At 49.7% G+C, this 24,699-nt stretch overlaps 2 protein-coding genes across 2 annotated transcripts; one reads left to right on the top strand and one right to left on the bottom strand.

Annotated features, from left to right (window-relative positions):
• Positions 1-372: 372 nt before the first annotated feature.
• LOC141923230 (transmembrane protein 178B-like) lies at positions 373-14,559 on the top strand. The gene is made up of 4 exons (XM_074823949.1): positions 373-757; positions 9,491-9,604; positions 10,993-11,130; positions 12,893-14,559. Exons 1-4 carry the CDS (start codon positions 379-381, stop codon positions 13,135-13,137), a joined length of 876 nt encoding a protein of 291 aa, XP_074680050.1. The 5' UTR covers positions 373-378; the 3' UTR covers positions 13,138-14,559.
• A 466-nt stretch (positions 14,560-15,025) lies between these two features.
• PSMC3 (proteasome 26S subunit, ATPase 3) lies at positions 15,026-22,950 on the bottom strand. Its single transcript, XM_074823947.1, has 12 exons — positions 22,743-22,950; positions 22,581-22,661; positions 18,728-18,853; positions 17,864-17,968; positions 17,708-17,770; positions 17,147-17,284; positions 16,875-17,018; positions 16,507-16,655; positions 15,902-15,998; positions 15,611-15,756; positions 15,351-15,432; positions 15,026-15,239 (listed from the first exon to the last, which is right to left on the bottom strand). The coding sequence occupies exons 1-12, from the start codon at positions 22,767-22,769 to the stop codon at positions 15,129-15,131; spliced, it is 1,269 nt and encodes a 422-aa protein (XP_074680048.1). The 5' UTR covers positions 22,770-22,950; the 3' UTR covers positions 15,026-15,128.
• Between the last annotated feature and the right edge of the window lie 1,749 nt (positions 22,951-24,699).

Here is a 24,699-nt window from a genome sequence, read left to right as displayed (position 1 = left end):
GCGGCCACCTCTGGCCTCGGAGGGCCGAGTACGAGGCGAGAGGAGGCTGCGGAAACGGTCGCGGGCCCCCGTCGCCCGTTCCCCCCGGTCATCCCCCGTTGGCGGCCCGTAGCGCGGGCCGGGCGGGGCCCCGTACCGCCGAGCAGGAGCCGGGCGCTGTGGCGGGGCTTGGCGGCGGGCGGCCCCGGGACCCCCTTGAGCCCGGGCCCGGAGTGCCCCGTGGGCTGCGCCGGCGCAGGACCGAGCTCGCGCCGCGGGCCGGTGTCGGGGAGCGGGGGGCGCTGGCCCCGTTTCCCTTCCGGGGGCGACGCGGCGGGCGGAGGCCCCCAGCCGGGCTGCAGGGGAAGCGCCCGCCCCTGCCGCCCCCGGCGCGGTAAGATGGCGGCCGCGGCTCAGGCGCTGAGCGGCTCCGGGCTGCTCCTGGCCGCCGCCGCCCTCGCCCTCCTGGCCGTGGCCATCGGCACCGACTCCTGGTACGAGACGGACGCGCGGCGGCACCGTGAGCGCTGCCGCGGCTTCGGCCACAAGCGCAGCGACCCGCCCGGCTCCATGTCGGCGCCCAGCTCGCACCTGCCGCTCCGCGCCCGGCCCCCGCGGGCCCTGCTGCCCGGCCGGCCCCCGGCCCCCGCCCCGGCCGCCGCCGCCGCCGCTCTGGACTCGCATTGCGGCCGCCGCTTCAACTCCACCGTCTCGGGGCTTTGGAGGCGCTGTCACCGCGCGGGCTACGAGCCGGACAGCGAGGAGCTCATCCGGAAAGGTGCGGCGACGGCGAGGGGGTGGTGGGGGCCGCCCCGGGCCGGCGGGAGGGCGGCGGGGCCCCGCCGCTGTCCGTGGTGCTGAGCGCGGCTGCCGGCGGGGCCCCGCGGCTGCGGGCGGGGCGGCGGCTGCCGCCGCGGCGGCGTGACCGAGCCGGCGGAAGGGCGCGGATGCGGCCCCGCACGGCCCCCGGGGCTCCCGGTGTTCCTGGTCGTGCGGGAAGCGGCGAGCCTGGCCGTGACCCGAGCCCGGGGTCCTGTGCGCCTCCCTGGCTGCTTCCAGTGCTGCAGCGCTGGGTGGGACCGCGTCCCCGGGGAGCCCCGGCTGCGGCCCGGTGCGGGGCCTGCCGCTCGAGCAGGGTGCGGTGGGCATGCCCCCTCCCCTGACACCTGCTTGTGACTGAGCGCTGAGACACGGACGGGATCGTCCAGAGCTCCGCGGTGTTTGCAGCCAGGGGAAAGGGACCTGTTGTTCCCGTTCCAGCACGGGGGAGTTCTCGTTGTGGCAGTGGGTTGATCGCCAGGCCTTCGCGGTAGCAGATGTCGCTCAGGGCTCCAGGGGTGACAGGAGGGAAAGCAGTGGATCTTCTGCTATTGTGGCGGGTGGTACAAAGCCAGGCAGTTCACAAAGTATGAATAAAATTCCTGGACTGGATGGTTCAAATAATGCAGTGGCCTGACCCTTTAAGTCAAAATAAGTGACATATAAAACAAGCTTAGGAGAAGAGGTGCCAAGTATGGTTAATGATAAATAACAGGACTTATTGTTCCAGCAGGTATGTGTTAGCACAGGGAGAGTAGGTGTTGGGAGAAGTGCTTCCATTGAGGCACAAAATGGAAATGCTATCTTAAGAAAGTGGGAGCAATTCTTCAGCGTGGCTTCCAACTGTGACGCCAGTCCTGCACAGCAGAGGATGGATAGACTGACACTGTGAAGCTCAGCTCGTCTTTGTCTGTTCTCTCCAATGCACAGCTGCAACTTACGTTTAGAAACTCCAGTGCTGTGTGATTAGCTTCTTTCTATTTAATCTCCTGGGACCCATTTTACATGTTTTCATTTTTATTTCCATGTTGATCTCATTTCACTGAAAGGCAGCTCATTAATTTCTTTCTATTAATTGTGCCTGTCATGTAAAATATTTATCTATTTTTTGCTTCTCATCAAGCCAAATGCTTTCAGCTCCCACTGAGATTAGTAAAGGTTGGGGGAAGGGATGGGAAGAATACTAGTATTCTCAGTGTTTCTGTTTCTGAGGTATTTTCCCAACACTACAGCGATTAGAGAGGCTGGAGTCTGCATTCTGCATGCATGAGGGTGTTACAGGGTGGTGAATGATCTTCCACAGGGTCTGATGTGCAAAACTGGAGAGACATCAGACCCAAAAGGTTTTCCTTCTACTTTCTTTTTTTCTTCAGCTGTTCTAATAAAAGACCTTGCCTTTCACTACAAGCCTTGCCTCTCTGATATTCTTTGCCTATTAGGTCTGCAGTTGCTCCTGTAAAGATTTATGCTTTATCTTATAGAGGGAAATTATTAATAATAGTTCTTGTGGAGTCAGATCTTTAAATAGACATGCCTCTCTTTTCATCCCTTCCCCTGACCTGCTTTGGTAGCAGCCTTTCCTTGTTCCCACTGTGTCTGTCTTTTCTCTGACAACTGTGATTAAGCAGCCTTTTCCGGCCGATGGTCAGGTGTGACTGTGGCTGAGCTGTTCTCTCAAGCACGATACTAGATCTGGGGCTTCCAAAAAGAAGAAACAGGCATTTTTTTCCTAGTGTGAGCTGAAGATCACTACTGTGCACCTCTGAAAGTCCTACTTTCTCCTCAATTTGCAGTAAGTTTTCAGCTAGCTCTTTGGTGATGTGTGATGCCTTCTTATACTCCTAATAGGCCTTAACCTAGGGATTTTTATAGGCTTTTAGTGGCAGAGAAGTAAGTTTTGTGGGTTTTTTTGTGACAGTCCTGTGGTAATTTTGGTTTGGGTTTATACTCTCCATAGTACCTCTGGAATAAGGTTTCTTTCCTTTCTGGGTCTTTATTGAAGTATGAGTAAGTGACTAAGTCCATAAGTACCCTTATCCATGTAGATAATTCCATGGATTTCTAGTCCTGCATTTATCTACTGCTACTAATACAAAGCAGTTCTGTTGAAACTTTCATACTTGAGCATTTTAGCTGATGATGCATAGGTATGCATACATTTCTATATCCAAAATATATATACTTTAAAAAATGGAATATATATTCACTTCATATATTTAAAAGGAAACAGCAGAAGACAAAAAATGTAATGCAAAGCTGAGAGGTGGGAAATGTTTAAACGTGAAAGAGGAATGATGTGTGGGATTTTTCTTAAAATGCAAAATGACTGTTTTGAAACTGTGGCAAAATAGATAGTTTCATTTTAAAATACAATTAAGAAGGCAAAAGAAGAAATAATGAACAAACCAAATGGGGAAAATGGAGATTAGCAATCAGTAAAAGATAGCAGCCAAAGAACTGAAACACTTTGGTGGGGAAACTAAGAGGATGTGTCTGTGTGTAGGGAAGGATGACGTGAGTGTAAGAACTTGAGCACTATACATCATCTTGTAGAGCCTGGGCTATGTGGATTACATGCTGGATAACTGCAACAGAAACCTTTTGCGTGGAGAATTCTTAAGTAGTGAGGTCCTGCAGGGATTTATTATATGCTCTTTAGTGGTCTTCTCTATTAGTATGAAAAAACTGTTGCTTACAAAGTGGTGACAGTAGAAAATGATGGGGAAAGATGCATTCTAATGGGCTGCTTTGGATAACTTGGTGGGTTCATTTGAACAACATGCATTTTAACACAAGTAAATTGAAGGAATTAAAAACCAGAAGGTTCATCACTGTTCATAAACTGGGGATTTTACTGCTTTTCAAGCTTGCTCTGAAAAAACTCTGGGGTGGGACTGGTGCATCTCACATATACCTGTGCCGCAATCACAGAGTCACAGCACGGTTTGGGTTGTAAGGGACCTTAAAGACCATCCAGTTTCACCCCTCTGCCATGGGCAGGGACACCTTCCACTAGCCCAGGTTGCTCACAGCCCCATCCAACCTGGCCTTGAACACTGCCAGGGAGGGGGCAGCTGCAGCTTCTGTGGGCAACCTGTGCCAGTGTCTCACCACCCCCACAGTAAAGAATTTCTTCCTTATATCTAGTCTAAATCTGCCCTCTGTCAGTTTAAAACCATTGCCCCTTGTCCTATCCCTACACTTCCTGATCAAGTGTCCCTCCCTACCTTTCCTGTAGCTCCTTTAAGCACTGGGAGGCCGCTCTAAGGTCTCCCCAGAGCCTTCTCTTCTCCAGGCTGAACACCCCCAACTCTCTCAGCCTGTCCTCACAGGGGAGGTGCTCCAGCCCCCTGATCATCTTCATGGCCTCCTCTGGACCCACTCAAGCAGGTCTGTGTCCTCCTTATGTTGGTGCCCCCAGAGCTGGACACAGCACTGCAGGGGGGGTCTCATGAGAGTGGAGTAGAGGGGGAGAATCCCCTCCCTTGACCTGCTGCCCACACTGCTCTGGATACAGCCCAGGACACGGTTGGCTTTCTGGGCTGTGAGTGCACATTGCTGGCTCACAGTCAGTTTTCCATCCACTAATACCCCCAAGTCTTTCTCTGCAGAGCTGCTCTCAATCCAATCCTTGCCCAGCCTGGATTTGTGCTTGGGGTTGCCCTGACCCATGTGCAGAACCTTGCACTTGGCCTTGTTGAAGTTGATGACGGTCCCACCTCTCCAGCCTGTCCAGTCCCTCTGGATGGCACATCCCTTCCCTCCAGCATGTCGACCGCACCACACAGCTCAGTGTCGTCAGCAAACTTGCTGAGTGTGCCTCGATCCCACTGTCCATGTCACTAACAAAGACGTTAAACAGTGCCAGTCCCAACACCGACCCCTGAGGAACGGCACTCATCACTGCTCTCCACTTGGACATTGAGCTGTTGACTGGAACTCTTTTGAGTGTGACCATCCAGCTAATTCCTTACCCACTGAGTGGTCCATCCATCAAATCCATGTCCCTCTAATTCAGAGACAAGGATGTCATGCAGGACAGGCTCAAATGCTTTTCACAAGTGCAAGTAGTCAGCATGTCAGAAATGACTTCTTAGTAGCATGTAGCTGAGAAACTGAGAACCGCTGGCTGCTTAAGCAGAGAAACACAACAGTTTGTGGCAGTAATGAGTCCCTTGTGAGAAAACTGCTCAGTCCTGGTGTCTGTACTTCCTGTCCTTTCCAACTGATGATAAATTGGAAGAGTTACAGGAATGACTGTGAGGTCTGTAGAGCATCTCTTGTAGTGGCATCTTTAATAAACTCAATCTGTTTTGTCATGGCTGTTCATAAGTATGATCTGTCAGTAAATATGATCTGTAAGAGTTTTAAAGGAAGGTCGGTTTACCAGATCTAGTGACCTTTGGGTGACATCATGGACAGAGTGATCCCATAGCTGTGATGGTCTCCACAATCTTGGGCAGAAATGGTAGGAACAGGCCAGGGAGCTTCAGTGGCCACTTGGTCCTGAGGCATGAGGGGGAGGAGGGCCAGACCTCACATGGTAGCTCAGTGTTAACTGCCCATGGCTGCTCCCTGGCCTTGCTCATGGTGAGAAGAAGAGGGTCTCCCAGCTCTTTGAGAGCCAAACTGCTCTAGGATAGGACCGGACCAGGTAGCAGAACTGAAAATCTGAACCCCTCCGTTTCCTCCTCCTAACAGTGGCACACAGGTGGTGTAGAGAAGAAGATCCACATTTTTCAAAGTCAGAGAGAGACAAAAACTAAACTGAAGGTCAGGTGTGTTAAGACCAGGGTTACAAATTGAATGTGTCACAGCAGGCCTGGGTTTCCAGGTGTCTGGCAGCCCAGGGACAAGGGGCCTGTGCTCAGCCTGGGCATCTAGAGGTCCAGAAATTCCTTCTAGCCAGCACCCTCTGATCTTTTCCAGCTTTTGTGTTCAGTCAGAAGAAAAGACTCATCCAGGGACACTCACATGTAGTGTCCCAAGGGTTGTGAGAGGGTATGGGAGGGGAACCTGTCTGCAGTTGCAATCCTGAGGGGAAAAAAAACCCCATATTGAGGACAAGGTGTGAAAAATCATGTTGGCTGTGGGAGGGCACAGGCGTATAGCTTGGCCATGAAAATGTCAACGTGACACTGCCGGATGCAGTTCATTGTCTCATGTTTATTTTTTAATCAAGAAAATTGCACATGCAGTGCAACTTTCATAGTGTTCTTTTAATGCTCCTTCGAAATGCTAGGATCAGATTGTCTGTGTAACCATTTTCTTGTACAGGTGCCTTATGGTAAGCTAATGACATGAGCACCTGCCCCCTTCTGTCCTGCATTCTCAACTTGTGTGCCAAAAAAGACAATGCTCACTTAGTTGTTGTTCACCACATGACTCCATTCTATTCAAGCCCTTGCCTGAAGGTGAAGTTTTTAATTTTGGCAAGCTCTCTTATGGTGCTCCTCTGAGTGTGTTATAAACAAAAGTGAAATCACTTTGCTAGCAGGTTTCTGAAATGGAGGGCAGGATGCTGTCCCTGTTTTATAGACTGCGATTTAAGGTATGTAAGGGCTTAGAACAAAGGACTTACTGGAGTACCTTTGAAATACCTTTGACTTTGTGATAACTTCAAGACTGCAAACCTGATTTTTATTTTTATTTTTTTTTTCCTTGAGTACTTGGAGAACAAGGCGTCATGTGTGTCCTGCTCTGGGGGCCCCCAGCATAAGAAAGACATGGACCTGCTCGAGCGGGTCCAGAGGAGGCCACAAAGATGATCGAGGGGCTGGAGCACCTCCCCTGTGAGGACAGGCTGAGACAGTTGTGGGTGTTCAGCTGGAGAAGAGAAGGCTGTGGGGAGACCTTAGAGCGGCCTCCCAGTGCTTAAAGGAGCTACAGGAAAGGTGGGGAGGGACTCTTGATCAAGGAGTGTAGGAGTAGGACAAGGGGTAACGGTTTTAAACTGACAGAGGGCAGATTCTTCCCTGTGAGGGTGGTGAGACACTGGCACAGGTTGCCCAGAGAAGCTGTGGCTGCCCCCTCCCTGGCAGTGTTCAAGGCCAGGTTGAACGGGGCTGTGAGCAACCTGGTCTAGTGGAAGGTGTCCCTGCCCATGGCAGGGGGGTTGGAACTAGATGGTCTTTAAGGTCCCTTCCAACCCAAACCGTTCTGTGATTCTGTATCACTCTAAATACAGCCCCAAGGAGTACCTGGCTGTATGTGAGTGCATTGGTGTCTCTGCAAATTAGAGATTCACTCAGAAAATGGCAAGCATGAACTGCTGACTGCAGATGCCAAATCTGGCTACTGAGGATTGCCTGGGTGCATGTTACAATTTTCTGGGAGAAAGTGGGTAGGTATTCAGCCGAGAGATTGCCCTCACTGCTTCCCTGATCCCCTGACTCTCTTGCCTACCTGTTTTGGCTTTCCCAGCAGACCTATGGGAAGAGGCCTCCCTTGCTTTGCCCGTGGTGGCTCACACTGGAGCAGGTCCAGCCTGTGCTCTCAGTGGAAAGGGAATCTTATTGGAAAAACGGCTTGTGATGGTGTAATCAAAGGCTGTCACCAAGCCCATGGATTAGATGTCAGCGCTGAGCATAGACCCTAAAATTCGCCAACTCCTGAGCTCTTTGTTTTGCAAACTTGTGGTTTTGATATAATTTTATGTGCTACCTACATAAAATTAGCCCTTTGAATTCTGGAGAAGAAAGGATTAGGAGTAAAGTTTTTAAACCAGAGGCAGAATAAATTGATATTTGAAAAATTCTAAATAACCAGATTTATATAAGAAGGTGGAGAGGTTTTACTTTCAGTCTACATGTAAACTCTTGTAATAATACAGAGCAAAGATTTTCTCAGTGACATTTTAGCTGAGGAGTCCATAGCTTTGATCATAAGGGATGTACATCTCTAGTCTTTGATTTTTCTTTAATGAGCTATAAAAGTAGTAATCCTTGCTCTTATATAAAATACTGCTTCATAGATAGTACATTTGTAATTGGAATATGTAAGTGCATAGATCTTACATTTAATGAACCCAGTGCACTGTAATCTAAAATCGGATGTCATTAGTTTGTACCACAGACATGCTTCTCAACAACACATGTAAATCATGTCAATATTGAAATTGCATTCAGTCAACAGCTACAGGTGAAATTTAATTAGATACTGTGATGTGCTGCATATGGGCCTAAGTTCTTAAGTCAGCTGTTCGCAGAGCTTTTGCAAATGAACTGACATCCTCTGTTACTGGGTTGTCGCGCTGATCTGTTTGCTCAGGTGGCGTTCCAGGCTTTTCTGAAATAACGGCGAAGAGGGATCACTGCTCCATAGGTGAGGGCGAGTGGCTGAAGGTGAAGGGCAGCAGCTCGTTGTGTCGGTGTATGGCTGTCGATGGAGACGGCGGAGAGCCGCAGCCGGGGAAGGGGGCGGTGGGAAGCACAGCCGAGGATGGCGGCCCACTTCAATGCTTCGCTGCTCGGAGGCTTTGGGAAGTCTAGCTTTGAGTTTTCCCCTTTTGGGGGGTGTTCTTTACATGTCTGCTTGTTTCATTTGTAATAAATGTCACTGGTTTGTTAATGGGGGGAAATTCAGATCACCTTTCCCTCCCTGGCCCTATGGCTGGAATTAGCTGGGCATCTTGTGAATCTTGTGAAGTGGGGGCTCCCTCTCTGCAGGTCCTTGGGGGACCCAGGGCAGTGCAGTCCCAGTGAATGTTGTTGGAGAGCAGAACTGTACTTCCCACTGTGGTGGGAACAGCACAAAGCCCATTTCTTCTCCTGGGTTTTCTAGTGTCCTTTGCAAAGTTAATCACTGAGTCTGCAGCTCCCTGCTAGTTATTGTTCACCAGCTTAATTAGCTCACTGGCCAACTAATTGTTCCGGAATAGTTCTTCTGCCCCATCATTCAAATGGCAGTTATGACCCTGTAGCCATTGTTTAAGGGGAACTTTTCATACTATTTAGCTCTTTTACATTTCTGGCTGTTCTCCTCCACCCCACCATCCGTGTTTATTCTTTGTCCTGGCCCTGGCTTTATTTATAATAGTGTGGGCAAGGCACCTTCCTCTCCCTCCACCCCCTAGTATCTTCTCTGTTACTGATTGTTTTCTAAACTAAAAATCCCTTTCAAGGAGAGTGTGCATGTAGGTTCACATTTGCACCTGGGGTACACTTTTCTCTAAGCTATAATGGAAAAAAGCCTACCTGGGTACTTTTGTTCATCAAAAGCAAAGAGCCAATGACTACTGGACTGAATTCAAACTTTTCTCCCATGCAGTTCACTTCCCAGCATTCCTTCAAAACTTTCAAAGTGATTCAACTCTATCTTCTTAGAGACAAAGCAGTCAGTCCTGTTGGTACTCGGCCACGTTCTTGTTTCCTTGCCATCCCAAAGAGATCCTACCAGTTCCTCTAGGAAGCTTCTGGAGTGGTTTTTGGTGACTGTTTGCCTTCAGCTGTTCCTTCCTGGAGCCTGCCTAGCCCAGCACCTTGCTCCCTCTTTGAGAGTGTTTCTTTGTAGCAAGGCTCCCTCCCTTCCTGATCCCCAAAGCCTTTGAAGTAAACAGCTCTTTTTCGGTTACATTTGCTCTGTTACTGAACTAAGGTTTCCCCTGTGCGAGCTCTGCTGGGCCAGCCAACTCAGCAGCAAGTGGAAGGCACAGGGGTTCCATGCTGTTTCACACTGATGTCTCTTTTTACAGGAGTTATTCAGCGCTGCACGGCTGTGAAGTACCACTACACCTCCAGCTCTCTGCCTCGCAACTTGCCCATCAACATCACAAACACCATCCGGCAGGATGAGTGGCATGCGCTCCGTAAGTAACCCAAAGCAGCGTGCAAGACAGACCGGATTCCTTAGTGCCTTACTGCAGTGCCAAGTGAGGGCTCCGAGTCAGCCAGCCCTCACCGGGCTCTGAGCATGAATACAGGTTTGTTAGTGAGGAAGGGCAAGCAACTAACAGTAGAATTGGAAGGGGACACGTGGTTTGGAGGGGCGTAAGCGGTGAATTCAGGAATACAGGCATGTGTGTAGTGTGTTGCAAGGTGTAATCATATTCTGGGGAAAGACAATTTCTAGCTGGCTTACAGCAAAGGTGTTGCATCACTGTGTAGTCTGTATAGATCTTGTTGCGTTTTTCTGTGTGCACACCAGTGAGCTGGTACAGCCCCCTGGCAACCAGCTCTTTTAGGGAATATCTGTTTGCCTTTGCAACCTCCTGCCACCAGCTCCTGTCCCACAAGCTGCCTCATGCCCAAGTCCTTCCCACACAGATGACTGACCTGTAGCCTGTCACTGAGATTGATTTAATCAGTTTTTTCTGCTCCCTCTTCTCTCTGTGTTTGTTTTCTGGTTCTGTTGCCTCACATAATTCTGCCTAGCCACTGTCATGTGAGGCTCAGTGCTGAGGAAATCCAGCTAGGGACTGAACTAGGAGGAGACAAGAACAGCACTTGTATTATGGATGACAAAGTGCTGTTCATATCACTGGTGCCCAAGGTTTTTTTTTTAGAGCTTGTTACTGGAGTTGTTTCCATCATACTGTATTGATCTGCTGTCTGCTTCTGTCCTCCCACTATTCCTCTTTTCAGTTCACACTATCTGCCTTCCATGCGCTAGTCCTTTATTTCTTTTCAGCATCCCCTCTCACTTCTTTTATTTCTATTCTCAGCAGACACTCACCCAGCAAACTCCATCCCAAAGAAACACACCACACACACACACATAAAAAATAGCCCTCGCAGTACTAACATTTACAAATTGGGTTGCTGGGTTGACATAGCGCTGAGGGATCTGGTGGAGTTGGGAACTGTCAGTGTTAGGTTAATGGTTGGCCTGGATGATCTTCCAGGTCTTTTCCAACCTGGATGATTCTGTGAAATTGTTGCTGTATTCATAATGGACCCCTTCTGTCCTATGTTGAGGAGTGTTTGGCCAGTGTTCCTCTTGACCAGGACAGAAATGCTCTCTAGTTGTACCGTGCCCAGCAGAAGGGAGGCAAGTTAGCTGGATTCCTTTAGTTTCAGTGTGATGGACAAACTCTCTACCTCAAAGAAGCTACAGGAGGAGTTGTCTGTGGGTGAAGCGCAAACTTTAGAACCAGCAAATCTAAACCTGCCTGGACTTTTCCCTGGCTGTCCTGTCTGGGTGCTGCCATCTTCATGTCTGTCTTCTTTCTTGCTTTTCTCCTTTCTCTTTCCTCAGATCTGCGGAGGATGACAGCTGGCTTCATTGGCATGGCAGTCTCCATCATCCTGTTTGGGTGGATCATTGGTGTGCTGGGCTGCTGCAAACAGCAGGAGCTCATGCAGTACGTGGCTGGGCTGCTCTTTCTAATGGGAGGTGAGAGCCTTTTGCTTCTACTCCTGAAGTCACCAGCCAGTATCTCTGGCTGGGGAGGTGCTCTTAAAAGTCAAGTCAGCCCACAGCAAACACACAAAGCAGTTGTTCTTTAGTGCAGCAAACCATCAGCGCAGCATTACCGCTTCTGGCACTGGGCAGGACCTGTGCTTGCGTGGGTATTTGCACGTGTCTCAGTAGACCCCGCTGTATGTACATGAGCCTTCTGTTCTGGAGAGCTGCTGTGTAGCCACGGGGACCACACACCCAGTGAGCACAGGCCTCTTGCCTGCTCCGAGTGTGTGGAGCCTGCGGCTCCTGTCAGACAGCTCAGCTGTTTTCCCTAGGGAATCTTAACAAACAAACAAAAAAAATCAATATGTACAGCACCTTTCTGCTGCTCTTCAGGTAACAATACAGTCCAAACCCAGCCAAGTCTGGAGAACACAGGCCTGGTGATGAAGACGTGAGCTCAGTGCTTGCCCAGGGTGTTACATCTGTTCCTCCTGGCTGGGAGCAGACTTTCTGCCTGGCCAAAGGTTTTTCTGAACTTCCAATTGTTCGGCTCAAAAATGGGCAGTGTTTTGTCTTTATTTGAAAGGGGCATAGTAACAGCAAGTGCACCAAAAGGGTGAGCTACTGAGGTGCTCCAAAGATGGGGCCTCTTAAATTGCAAGCAGAAAATAGGAAACTTTCAAGAATAAGAAGCAAGACTCTACTTAAAAGCCAGAGCTACTGCCCTATAGGTCCAGTGTCAGCATCTATAATGGCTGCAAGCAAGGAACTTGGTGATATAACAGCAGCTGTATCAATTAAACAAGTAGGTGCCACACTGGTTTGGTGCCACTTTTTTTGGGTGGGGGAAAGAATTGTCCCTTGCCATCAGTGAGCCTTCCCAAGGTGTGTTTCTGGGGAGCTGCATAGAAAAGCACCTGTTGCCATGGCGTGATGCTAGAAAGGCTGGGAGTTAGGCTTGTGCTGTCCTTGTTCACCCCAGGTGCTGCTTAACTGAAGTTTCCTTTGGGAACATTTTCATTTCTTTAGCACACAGCAGTGAGAGAGTGAAGTATTATAAAAGTGGAACAGGTAGGCTGGGTGCCCTTCGAGTGCTCCTGCACGTACCGCGATGGGCATGCCCTCAGCAGCAAGAGCTTTCATTCATTAGTATTTTAGACACAGATTCAGAGCTGGAGAGAATAGAACGGTCGCCTCGACCTTGGGTCTAGCGTACTAGTGTCTAGGAGGCATACTAGAGTGCCTTGCGTTACAAGTTTCTTTTGAGTTTTTTGCTCCTCTCTATAGGTGCTTAGTAGATGTGTAGCAGATGACAAACTCTGGGCCCTTTCCCCGGGCCTAGGCAGGAGGCTGGATGTTCCCAGTAGCAACCAAGTGGTGCTGCACTTCGCAGCCCTGGGCTTCAGCTGTTCACTGCCCGAGTGCTGTCTGGAACCTGGTGACATTAGTCACAGGAAAGAAAGAAAGTCTCGAAGACTGAACCATACATGACAATGTCAAATAGCAACAGAGGGAGCTAAGGCAAGATGGGTTATCTGACATGAGTTATTCTGTAGGCCTATATATTTTGCCTTTTTTTCCCCCCCCACTTTGTAAGAAGAGTGACTGGTAGAACTATAGGAATAAAAAAAAAAAAAAGCCTAATTCTTGATTTTGAAAATTCATTACTTTGAGAATACCTAGGGAAAAATCCGGAGCATAATTAATCTGTGTGAGGGCAGTGTAGAACCCTCTTGCTTTTCTCCTGCAGGTACATGCTGTATCATCTCACTCTGCACATGCGTAGCTGGGATCAATTTTGAGTTGTCTCGCTACCCTCGCTACGTCTATGGGCTGCCAGAGGACATCAGTCATGGCTATGGCTGGTCCATGTTCTGTGCCTGGGGAGGCCTGGGCCTCACCCTCCTGGCTGGCTTCCTCTGCACCTTGGCCCCCTCCCTCAACACGTCCCGGGCGTCCATACAAAAACCCAGACAAGAAAATGGGGCCGTGTGACCTCAGAGGGAGCGAGGAGAGACTCTGGGAAGCGCAGCCTGGGCAGAGCTGGGGGTTAACACCAGGAAGAGGTGGCATGTCAGCGCGGGGAGAGCAGTGCCAGAGCTGTGGGAATACCAGCCTCGGGGATGCTGCTCCAGCCTCCAGCCGCGGACACAGACATTGCAAGTAACTCCAGGTTTGAATTATTGGCGATTTGCTCATTGATGGTTTAAGGGGGACAGTTCTTTTGATTTGTTTTTCTTCTGTTTACAAGGGATTAAGTCCAAGGCTGTGTCTTTTTTTGTGCTGTTTTTTGAACTGTACCTCCATGGTCCTGTTATTGTCCAGTTGTAAGGGATGTTTACGCACCAACTCTATTGCTGCAGGTCTGTTTAATTCAGACCCAAATTAGGGCAAGGAGCTACGTGAAGTTGGCTTGAACACTTTTGCAACAGGCATTGTCTAGTGTTGGCTCAGGCCATCATTTCCCAAAAGAACCTTGATCTAAGCCGAGGTTTAGGCCAAAGAATTAGCCCGTTCTTAGTATTAATTCATTTAAATCAGAAATCTGTGCTACTCCATGCTGTGGTATCAGCTATTTACTCACTACTAAAGCTGTTTCCAGAAGGAGCCGGCTGTAACTGAGCAGCAAGACTCTAAAAAAGACCTCTTGCTGGCTTTAGGAAAGGAGGGGAAAGTTTTCCTCAGCTTCTTACACAGGTAAGGCTACTCATTTGGCTAACTAACAGAGCCTTGTTTTAATGGGGAGATGTATGCAACATGCAGCTTGTATTCCACTAGAGGCCAGGGTGTATTTCTGAAAGTATGTCATCATTTGAGCAGCTGGGATCAACCTTCACCCCCCAACTAACTTGTGGGTGCAACTGCTGTTCTGTGAAAGGAGATGAGTAATTCTCCCCGAGCTCAAACAGCAGTACTGCTAAAATAGCAGCAGATGTACAGCCCCCTCTAACATTAATGTCCAAAGGAACCGCAGTGTATTTTCCTCAGGAACGCGTGGCTTCTGCTCACTTCACCACTCACCCCCTTCTAATGTCAAACACCCCCCGAGCACAGCGTGTCCAGAACACGCGCGCTCCGCTGGAACAAGCTCCTGCTCCAAAACGAGCAGTAAGGGCCTTGGAACCAGTGCAAGTACTAAGGCTAACTCAGGAACATCAGCCAAAGTATTCTGGGGTGCATTTTTCTTTTGTTCATCTATTCTTTCTTCCTTCACATCCCCGCCCCTCTCCCAAGCGTCCAAAAACTGCACAGGTAAAGATGAGATGGCCAGCATTTGGAGATGTTTACATTGTATTTAAAATACAATACAGTGGCATGTAAGATACTTAATGCTAAAGTCAGTGTATTTATGAAAAGTGTAATTTTTAAATGGAAGTTGTAATTCTCAACTGGCATTAAAAGTACTGAAAGACTTGCTCAGTGGATGAAACCTTGAATTCTTTCTAATTACCAGACTGATTCACCAAGAGCTCCCGCACATATCGGCAATGGTGTTAAAGCTTCCAGAGTTAAGTTGAAATGAGAGAGTTAAAACATCATTCATGTGTGAATTGTATTCACTTCTCCCTTGCAAAATGAATGTTTGTTAGTTCAGAAGTTTCAAAGACTCTAACAAAGCTGTACAGGCCGTTCACGGGCTGCACAAGTGAAAACAGGGGGTGCTGTCTGAGCTGCAGTTCATCAGTGTCAAAAACACTTACTGCAGTATCACCTGTCAGTCCTCAGCCAGAAAGAGCAGAGCAGGATTTAATCCAGTTCTAGCAGGAGGGGAGGCTCCAGAGGCAGCGTGATGGGCACCGTGGACAGGAGGTCTTTACCTTCCCTTTTGCAGATGTAGAACCACCGAGCAAGGGCGAAATCCCCAATACATCATGGATTTGGCTTTAGAGGGAAAAAATGCTTTATTTTTTCCAGACAGAGAGTAAGTGGTACAGTCCAGTCTAGTCCTGTCCTCTGCCAGGACCACACCCTCGACTGGGCAGAGCTCAGGCATAGTACTGCAGATTGGCTTTTTTCTTTGCTTGGACTTCCAGGATTCCCTCCATGTAGTCCTCGTGGGTGAGCTCTGTAGCTCCACGGCGGAGGGCAATCATCCCCTGCCCAACGAGACAGTGTTTAGAGAGGGCGTGTGAGCACCCCGTCAGTTCACAGTCATTACTCCACACTAGCTTTCACATTTCCCTCTGGGCAGTGCTGGCAACACTTACCGCTTCAACGCACACGGCCTTGCACTGGGCTCCGTTGAAATCATCTGTACAGCGAGCCAGTTCCTCGTAGTTCACATCAGGGCTGACATGAGTAGGAGCGGGGACAAAAACAGAAGTCTGAGAACACGCACCAAATAGAAAAAGCGAGGTATGGGGCTTCCTTAAAACCCAACAGTGAGCTCTCATAAAAGAGTGCTCCACAGCCCTGAGGTACCATCATGAACGACAAACAGCCCCTCAAGGCCATGCCTCTTCCATACCTGACATTCATCTTGCGCGAATGGATCTGCATAATTCTGGCTCTGGCCTCCTCATTAGGCATTGGAAACTCAATCTTGCGATCTAATCGTCCCGAGCGGAGCAAAGCTGGGTCCAGGATATCCACCCGGTTGGTTGCAGCTATCACCTAAGTAGAAGTAAGGTCATCAGTCTGAGGCACCTGGGGGACAGGCCTCTCCTCCCCAAGGATTCACCAAGCTTCTTCCCCGGACACTGTTTTCCACCCCCCCCACTAAAGCCCCCTCCAGAAGCACTCTCTGCTAGATCCCAACCTTGACTTGTGTGTTGGGCTGGAAACCATCAAGTTGATTAAGCAGCTCCAGCATGGTCCTCTGCACCTCCCGATCACCAGCCTTCTCACTATCAAACCTGAGGAGGAAACAAGGGTAAAACTATCAATCAGCATGAATCTGACCACCCTGCCCGTGTGCTGTGAATCACCTAAAAGGACAGAATGGCTGCAGTGCACACTCCTTGGCCAAGGTCTTCCAAATTCCTCCCTGAAACTACAGAAGTCCTACCCTGATGAGGACTGCCACTACGGTAACTTGGGCAGCAGTGAAGTCTTATTATGTCCTTAGAGCTGAATGGGGCTAATGTTGTCCAGGCCCAAGTAGTAAATGAGGGTAAACATCTCCATGTGCTTGATGCAGTTATCAGAAAACAGTTTTATACTGCAGTAGACCATCAGATCGATCCCAAGTCTCACGAACTTCACTCATGAGCCCAATGATTGAGGCAACTGCTATCTATCTGTGACTGGCTTTACTCTGTTTCTGAATAGGCCATGCTTTAAACTAGGCTTCTCTCACATACACAGGCAAAAGGGAGCTGCTAGGCAGCTCCAAAGAGCTTTACAACATGGCCCACACCCCACCTTTTAGTGCCAATGGCATCCAGTTCGTCAATGAAGATGATGGAAGGAGCTTTTTCCTTGGCTAGAGCAAAAGCATCGCGTACCAGCTTAGCTCCATCGCCAATGAACATCTGCACAAGTTGTGGACCCGCCAGCTTCAGGAACGTAGCCTGGGAAGAGAAAGAGAGTCCTGTGCCTCATTTCTCAGTAGGGTCAGTTCTGAGCTACAAGAAGCCCTTAATTAAAACAAGCAAGCAAGCAAACAGACAGGAAAACCCCAGTCTCTGTAACACCAGTTTGTATGTATGAGCCCTCTCCCCTTGGAGGAGTTCTAACTCTTTTTCAGGTACTACCCCACAGCAGCACACGCTTTCAGAGGTTCCTTTTACCTTGGTCTGGGCAGCACATGCTCGAGCTAAAAGCGTCTTCCCTGTTCCTGGAGGCCCGTACATAAGGACTCCTTTGGGTGGCTGTATACCCAAGTTTTCAAACTTCTCCTTATGATTCATTGGCAGGACAATAGCCTCCACGAGCTACAGCAAAAGAAAAATATTAATACGCAAACTCATTCTCCTTCACAGATCCAGACAACCTGCTCTGAAGTTCTGAGCTGAAGTTCAAAAACCATTGTCCTCAGTCACATCAGAAACTAAAGTATCACCTCTTGGATTTGTTTATCCAGCCCCCCGATGTCACTGTACTGCTCTGTGGGTCTCTCGTCCACCTCCATGGCTTTCACCCGTGAATCATACTCAGTAGGTAGAGTCTCCAGGATCAAGTAAGAGTCTTTGTTCACCCCCTGTAAACACAAGTCCTTTGCTTTTAACAGGCCCTTCAGATAGCAATTAATAAATACATAATCAAAGATGATTCACTAGACCTCAAGGATGCAGAAATAACCGGCTTTGCCACTTACGCTCATCAAATCACCACAGCCTGACACAGTGGACAATGCCACAGCTAACCTAGCACAATTTTAAAATTTACTTGTGGTACAAAAGATTGGGTTTAGAAAGCTTACAAGGTGATATCTAAACTGTCAGCACCTAAAGAACACACCCCCCAAACTACTTTTACATACTACAAATATGACTGAACCCGTAATATCTTTTTATTAGAATTTTAGTACAGAAATGGTCTTGGGGAAATCCTTTCTAAAGGGCAAGGCATATGCAGTTTTCTGGCCAACATCATATCTAACAGCCACAACAGCATCACTCACCACTAGGTCTCCAGGCTTCAACTTCTCAGCATCAACCAACCCAATAACAGGCAGAAAATATGTCTGTAGGAAAGAAATCAAATTAAGAAAAACCACCTGCACTAGGAGAAGGTCTTCTCAGCACCCCTCACCCCTTGCTAGGCACACGGGCCTCACCTGGCGCGTAGAGGTCTTGATCACAGCACACTTGCCCTTTCTCTGGGAATCCAGGTCAATGTTTGCTCCATCCTCCTCCTGGTCGTTGGGGTCAACATCCAGCAGCTGAAAACCAGAGCGAGAGATTTCATGGCAATGTAATCAGGCTAGCAGGATGACCCCAGGATTAATGCTTCTAAATTACATGCAGTAGGAGAAATGAAATTTCCCATCATCCATCAGCAGTAGAATCCTGAAAGCATTAAAGCCTCCTATAAAAATTAATTTCTTCCTTTCCTTTCCTCATGAAGCAGCACACAATGGCGCACAGACACTATAAAGTTCAGAACAAAGTAGTAGCTAACAGCACTGATTTCTCCTCCCATTTTGGCAGCTTACATTAAGCCTTAATTTCATTGTTTTAAAACACTAGCACAAACCAACCCCCTTTTTTAAGAAATAGAAAACTATGAGCATTTTTTTGGCCTATCAGGAAAATGACTGAATTACAAAAAGAATGTGACGTAGTTAACAGAGCCACTGCTTTTCATTTGCTGCGTCATAAGTTTTGGAAAGCACATACCAAACTTCACGTGCCCAGGCGTACGCTACACAAGGCCGTGTCACCCTTGATGGCTCTGACACGTACAGATGAACAGGAGCCAACACCTATGAACGACCTGGACAAGAAGTGGGCAAGCGATATGTACTTCCAGGTCACAAACAAAACCAACAGAAAAACCTGAAAGCCCCGGCTTCAGAAGCATCCATAGTTTGAGAATGTGCCATGTCTCAAATTACTCATGAGCTCCCCTGCGCTTCTCCTTCCCAATTATATATTGCACAGAGTTCTCCCATTGCTGCAGAAAAGCGTGCTGCTCTCACCTCGATAACGTTAGAGACAAGGTATGGAAGGGTTTTGTTCACTTTGATCTTCTCACTGTTCTCCTTGATCTTGTCTTTCATGGCCTGAAGCTCATGGGTCACTCTCAGTACTTCACTCTTCATGATCTGGAATCAGTACGCAGAAGCAAGAGATAGGAATAATATCAGAAGACTAAGGCAAGATAAAAATCATACATTATTTCAAAAGTAAAACAGTTATAAAAACCGAAGTCTGAGGAAACAGTGGGTAGAAAGGGAAATGTAACATAAAAAGAGGAAAAGCCAGCAAATTAGCCCAAACTGGGTAGGAATCAAGGCCACGCAGTCCATTCTGGTCTCCAACTAATGGATATCCCTAAGTAATTTCTTCCCGGTGTCACTGGACAACCTTAGCCTCATCAATGCATCTGCTTACGGGGCTGCAATCAGACCTAGATAAGGATATGACCTAGGTAGGACAACTGTGTTTTGGGTTTTATTTTTTAATATATACAGATGCACAGGTAACTAGATATACATACATACATGCATATCTATATGCATCCATATACACACCTATTCTAAAGTTATGATTTGCTGGGTTTAAAAAAGAATTGAGGCTTCTGTCTACTGAGAGCAGTGGGACTAGCAGCACCTCTGCAAAGAGATGTACCACTACTGCTTCCAGTGAAACAAAGAGAGAGATGCCATTTTTATAAGGCTGTTCTGTTTTGCAAGACCACATATATTGAGAAACAAACATCTCAACTGCCTCTGTAGGAGAAAAATACTTTTTGTTCTCCTTCAAACATTCAACACTGGAGTAATATCCAGTACTTGTTCCCCACAGATAGCCAGGTCCTTTGGAAAACAGTGTAACTCACAGGACAGCTCAGGTTGAGAAGGACCTTAGGGAGTCTCTAGTTCAACCTCCTGCTCAAACCAGGGTCAGCCGTGGGCTCTCACTAGGTTGCTCAGGGCTTTGCCCAACTGAATCTTGAAAACTTCCAAGGATGGAGACTACACAATTTCTCTGGAACAACCTGTTCCACTGTCTGACTGCCCTCACAGTGATAAGGTCATCTTCATACCCCTGTGGAATCTCTCATTTTTTCAATTTGACCAGTAATTTATAGTTTGAATTAATCTTGGTCTAGGCTTCTAATATCTTCATCAGTGACACAGACAGTGGGATTGAGTGCACCCTCAGCAAGGTCGCGAACGACACCAAGCTGTGTGGTGCGGTCGACACGCTGGAGGGAAGGGATGTGCCATCCAGAGGGACCTGGACAGGCTGGAGAGGTGGGACCGTGTGAACCTCATCATCTTCAATAAGGCCAAGTGCAAGGTCCTGCACATGGGTCAGGGAAACCCCAAGCACAAACACAGGCCGGGTGATGAGTGGATTGAGAACAGCCCTGCGGAGAAGGACTTGGGGGTATTGGTGGATGAAAAATCGACTATAAGCCACCAATATGAGCTCGCAACCCAGAAAGCCAACCGTGTCCTGGGCTGTAACCAGAGCAGTGTGGGCAGCAGGACGAGGGAGGAGATTCTCCCCCTCTGCTCTGCTCTTGTGAGACCCCGCCTGCACTGCTGTGTCCAGTTCTGGGGGCACCAACATAAGGAGGACACAGACCTGCTTGAGCAGGTCCAGAGGAGGCCACGAAGATGATCAGGGGGCTGGAGCACCTCCCCTGTGAAGACAGGCTGAGAGAGTTGCAGTGTGGAGAATAGAAGGCTCCGGGGAGACCTTATAGCAGCCTCCCAGTACTTAAAGGGGGCTACAGGAAAGATGGGGAGGGACTCTTGATCAGGGAGTGTAGGGATAGGATGAGGGGCAATGGTTTTAAATGGAAAGAAGGTAGATTTAGATTGGGAAGAAATTCTTCCCTGTGAGGGTGGTGAGACACTGGCACAGGTTGCCCACAGAAGCTGTGGCTGCCCCCTCCCTGGAAGGGTTCAAGGCCAGGTTGGACGGGGCTTTGAACAACCTGGTCTAGTGGAAGGTGTCCCTGCCCATGGCAGGGGGTTGGAACTAGATAGTCTTTAAGGTCCCTTCCAACCCAAACCATTCTGTGACTCTATGATTCTACTAACTGTAAGGGAAAACACCTATAAGAAAAGAAGTTCTGTACTCACCATCCAACAGTAAGTACATTTATACCCAAGACTAACGCACCCAATACAGGTGTTTCTCAGTGCTGCCTGGCTGACACCCACATACATTTTCCTCCCTTTCCTGGTTAGTCACACAGTTTGAAAACACAGAGTTTGTGATCCCCACAGAAGCGACTGTAGCACCCAATGGTCTCAGAAGAACTCGTTGTATCTGAATTGGCTTATGTGATTCTGTTTAATGGGGAAATACAATCTTTTCTAAAAAACTATCTTTTTAAAACTCTCAATGACTAAGGATAGTACTGTGCTGTAACACATACTTACTCATAGGACAGAACTATTACAGGAGCCAATAAAGAATTTGTTACATAAAAATACAAAAAAATTTAGAAATTTTTAATAAACATAGTCTGGGAAACATTGAAGGAAAAGTGCATGAAGGGAGGGTGCATTTCTGAATTATGATGCTCTTACTATAAAATAGAGAAGGCTGCTTTTACTCCTTGCTGTATTCTGCAGTTTAAAAATAAGAAACACATTTATCTTTGCTGTCTTTAAAGAATAAGAAAGTATCTTAGTAAGTCAGAATTACATGTGGAGCCTGAAGCAGCAGGATGAAGTTGCTCTGTAGAATTTATGAGATAACTTATCTCCACATTGTTAACATCAGGCAGTAGAGACAAACTTACACTAAAGTTACACGTGCTCCTTTATGTGAAATGGGTCTATCTTGGGACAGGTCTACCCAGGTCTCTCCTAAACCTCTTTAGGAATGCCCTAGATAAAAGGATGGCATGCTCTCTCATCATGTTTGCAGATGACACCAAATTGGGGAGCACAGTCCTGTGCTCAAGGGCAGGGCTGCCACTCAGAGGGACCCTGGGAGACTGGAGAAACAGACATACAGAAACCTTCCAGAATTCAAGGACAAATGCAAACCCTGCACTGGGGAAGGAAAGCGCCTGATACCAGCTGCAGGCCAGCTCTGGGGAAAGGTACCTGGGGGTCTCCATGGACAACAAACTGAACAGGAGCCAGCAATGTGCCCTGTCAGCAAGGGGGGCAAACAGCATCCCGGGCTGCACTAACAGGAGTGTGGCCAGTCGATGGAGAAAAGTGATCAGCCCCCTTTACTCAACACTTGTTAGATCTTATCTAGAGTGCTCTGCCCAGTTCTGGACCCCCTCCATACAGCAAAGACATTGATAAACTAGACTGAGTTCAGCACAGGGCCACCACGATGGGCACGGGCCCTGGAGAAGTGGCTGAGGGAAGCGGGCTTGTTCGGCTGGAGGAGAGAACTACTGGGGAAGGTACCAAGGAGAACCAGACATTTCAGAGCAGGGCACAGCAGGTGGCTGAGACAGCAAAGGCTGAAACAAGAGAGGTTCAGGCTGTACGTAAAGCAAATTTTTATCCTCACGAGGAGTCAAGCAGTGGCACAGAGCGCCCAGAGAAGCCGTGCAACCTGTCTTTAGAGGCTGCCGAGGTCCAAGCGGATAAAGCACTGAGCATCCCGGGCAGGAGGCTGGATGAGAGATCTTCTCGAGTCCTTCCCAGCCTGAACTACCCGACGGTCCTACCTGACCCAGGCCGTGGAACAGCCATCCCCCTCCCCTGTGCCGCCGGGAGCATCTGTGGGCCTTGAGCCCCCCCCCCCCGCCCCGAGCACCAGCAGCACAGGGCTCCCGAGAGGCGGCCCGGCCCGCTCCGGTCCCCGGCGCCTCCGCGGCTGGCGGCCCGCGGCCCTTACCTTGATCTCGCTATCGAGGAGACGTGTGCGCTGCACGATCTCCTCCGTGGACATCTTCAGCACCTCCTCGCCGACACCATCCTGCGGGGGCACAACGGCAGCGTCACTCGCGGCCCGACCCGCGCCGCGCCTCGCCCCGGCCCCCGACCCGCCGCCCCTCACCTCAGACTCGTCCCACACCGACGCCATCTTTCCCCCCTCCAGCCAGAGGCCGAGCGCACAGCGCGCCCGGTTTTCCGGGCGGCAGATTCGTGGCGGCCGACCCCGCCGCTCGCTCGCTCGCCCTGGGAAGCAGGGCGGGAGGCAGCGGGACAGGCGGCTCAGGGACACCGCGTCCCCCCCTCTTCCTCAGCGCCCCGCCGCGGCCCCCCCCCGCCCTGGCCCGGCGGCTGTGCCGAATCTGCCGGCGGCAGTAGCGAGGCAGGGGGGGATGTGTGGGCGGGTGAAACGGCCGCGCAGGTCACGTGCCGCCGCCCAAATCTGCTGAGTGATGGCCCCCGGCGCCATCTTGGTGCGGGGCAGGGGCGGAGCAGGAGTCGGGTGCTGATGGCCTCCTCTCCCCCCCACTCCCGCCCCAGCCCGGCCCCGTCCCACGCGTGAGGGGCGGCCCCGCGGAGCCCGGTGGCGAAGATCGGCGGGCGCTTTCCCGGCGAAAAGCCCTTTATTACAGTCACTGCCCGTACAGAGGAGCGAGGGAGCTGGGCGCGCTGAGGGGAGACCGAGGAGCCGCGCCCCCCCCCCGTCCCTCCCCGCCGCCCCCAGCAGGCCCCGCGGCGCAGGCCGAGCCCCACGGGCGGGTCAGACGTAGCCGGGCTTCACCGACAAGCGGCGGCAGTTGGGGCAGCCCCGGGTCCCGTTGGTCTGGAGGCACCTGCAAAGGGAGGAGGTCGGTTCGGGGGGGCTCTGCGTCCCCCAGCGCCCCTCCCGCTGCTGCTCTATGTATTAACCACGGAGCACAGGACAAAGCTCCCTCCCCTCACGGGCAAAGATTTTTTCGACCCGTTCCGTGGAGGCACTTCAGCACGTTCCTCTACACAATTAAGTTCCTGTACTGCCGGAGACAAATGTAGAGCCTCGCCCTAGCTTGATCCTATTTTGGTGTCATGGTGAGGCTGTGTTTTTAAATTGTTAGTTTTCAGAACCGAGTGTTTTGTTACACGTACGTTTCTACTAGAAACACAACGATGGTACAGCTAAGTTCATGGCAGTAGCACAAACAAACCGAACACCTTCTTCACCTCAGTGCACCTCTAGACAACAGAGAAAGTGGGGGGATTCAGGGGAAAAATCCAAACGGCCCCTGGGAGCGAAGAGCTGATTCCCCCAAGAGGAATTAGATAAGAACCTGTGAACTGGGCAAGGTGAGGACATCAGTGCACAATCATTTAGAGGACAGAAGTGGGAGGGGGATGAGTATTAACGGCTAAACCTCACCCTTCAAGGTCATGAGATTCACGACACCGCAATAGGATCCTGCAGGGCACAGGTCAGCAGGACAAAGACCTGGAGAACAGCATGCATAGGACTGTCCTGCTCTGGACATGAACAGCCCTTTCCTGCGACTAATGTCACAACAAGGATCTTTAGTACTTTCAGCTCATTACTTTAAGTGGAAGAAGTGGGAACAAGGCAGCGCCTGGAGCTGGTTGTTCTTCTCCCCAATGGACTCTCCACACATGCCACAGTACAGCTCCATCTCCTCCACGCATTCATGGAACTTCACTACATGGTCACGCAATTCTCGCTGCTGCCCCTTTGTGCGATAGATCCTTTCACACAGGCAGTGGAGCTTCAGCAGGCCAAGCTGCACGTGAAGGGCAGAAACATAAGAAAAGTGAACAACAAGGTGAAGACAGGCCAGTAACAGGAGGAGTGGAAACCCCTACAGCCCCAGCTAGAGAACTATCAGCACAGAAAGCTGCCCGAGGGGTAGGATCCATGTAAGGACATCTGGTCCCTCAGCACTTCCTGCCATTAACCCTACTTCTCCCTAACACAAAAGGGGGACACCAGGTTTGAGGCACACTCCAGCTCTTTCATCAAGATTGTTTTCCTGCGCTACCCATGACATGCACTGTGTTTCACTTCCCTTCGCCTCCAGCCAGCACACAGCTCAGCT

This window comes from Strix aluco, chromosome 4 (assembly GCF_031877795.1).
Source record: "Strix aluco isolate bStrAlu1 chromosome 4, bStrAlu1.hap1, whole genome shotgun sequence".
Taxonomy (NCBI): domain Eukaryota; kingdom Metazoa; phylum Chordata; class Aves; order Strigiformes; family Strigidae; genus Strix; species Strix aluco.
This window is presented reverse-complemented; position numbering and strand designations above follow the sequence as displayed.

Excerpts from the sequence above, each read along its gene's own strand:
- LOC141923230 (XM_074823949.1), top strand. The coding sequence starts at position 379 with ATGGCGGCCGCGGCTCAGGCGCTGAGCGGCTCCGGGCTGCTCCTGGCC. Across the intron at positions 758-9,490 it reads CGAGGAGCTCATCCGGAAAG|GAGTTATTCAGCGCTGCACG; the intron begins GTGCGGCGACGG and ends CTCTTTTTACAG. Across the intron at positions 11,131-12,892 it reads GCTGCTCTTTCTAATGGGAG|GTACATGCTGTATCATCTCA; the intron begins GTGAGAGCCTTT and ends TTTCTCCTGCAG.
- PSMC3 (XM_074823947.1), bottom strand. The coding sequence starts at position 22,769 with ATGGCGTCGGTGTGGGACGAGTCTGAG. Across the intron at positions 17,285-17,707 it reads TGAAGCCTGGAGACCTAGTG|GGGGTGAACAAAGACTCTTA; the intron begins GTGAGTGATGCT and ends TTGTGTTTACAG. Across the intron at positions 15,999-16,506 it reads GATGCCATTGGCACTAAAAG|GTTTGATAGTGAGAAGGCTG; the intron begins GTGGGGTGTGGG and ends TTTCCTCCTCAG.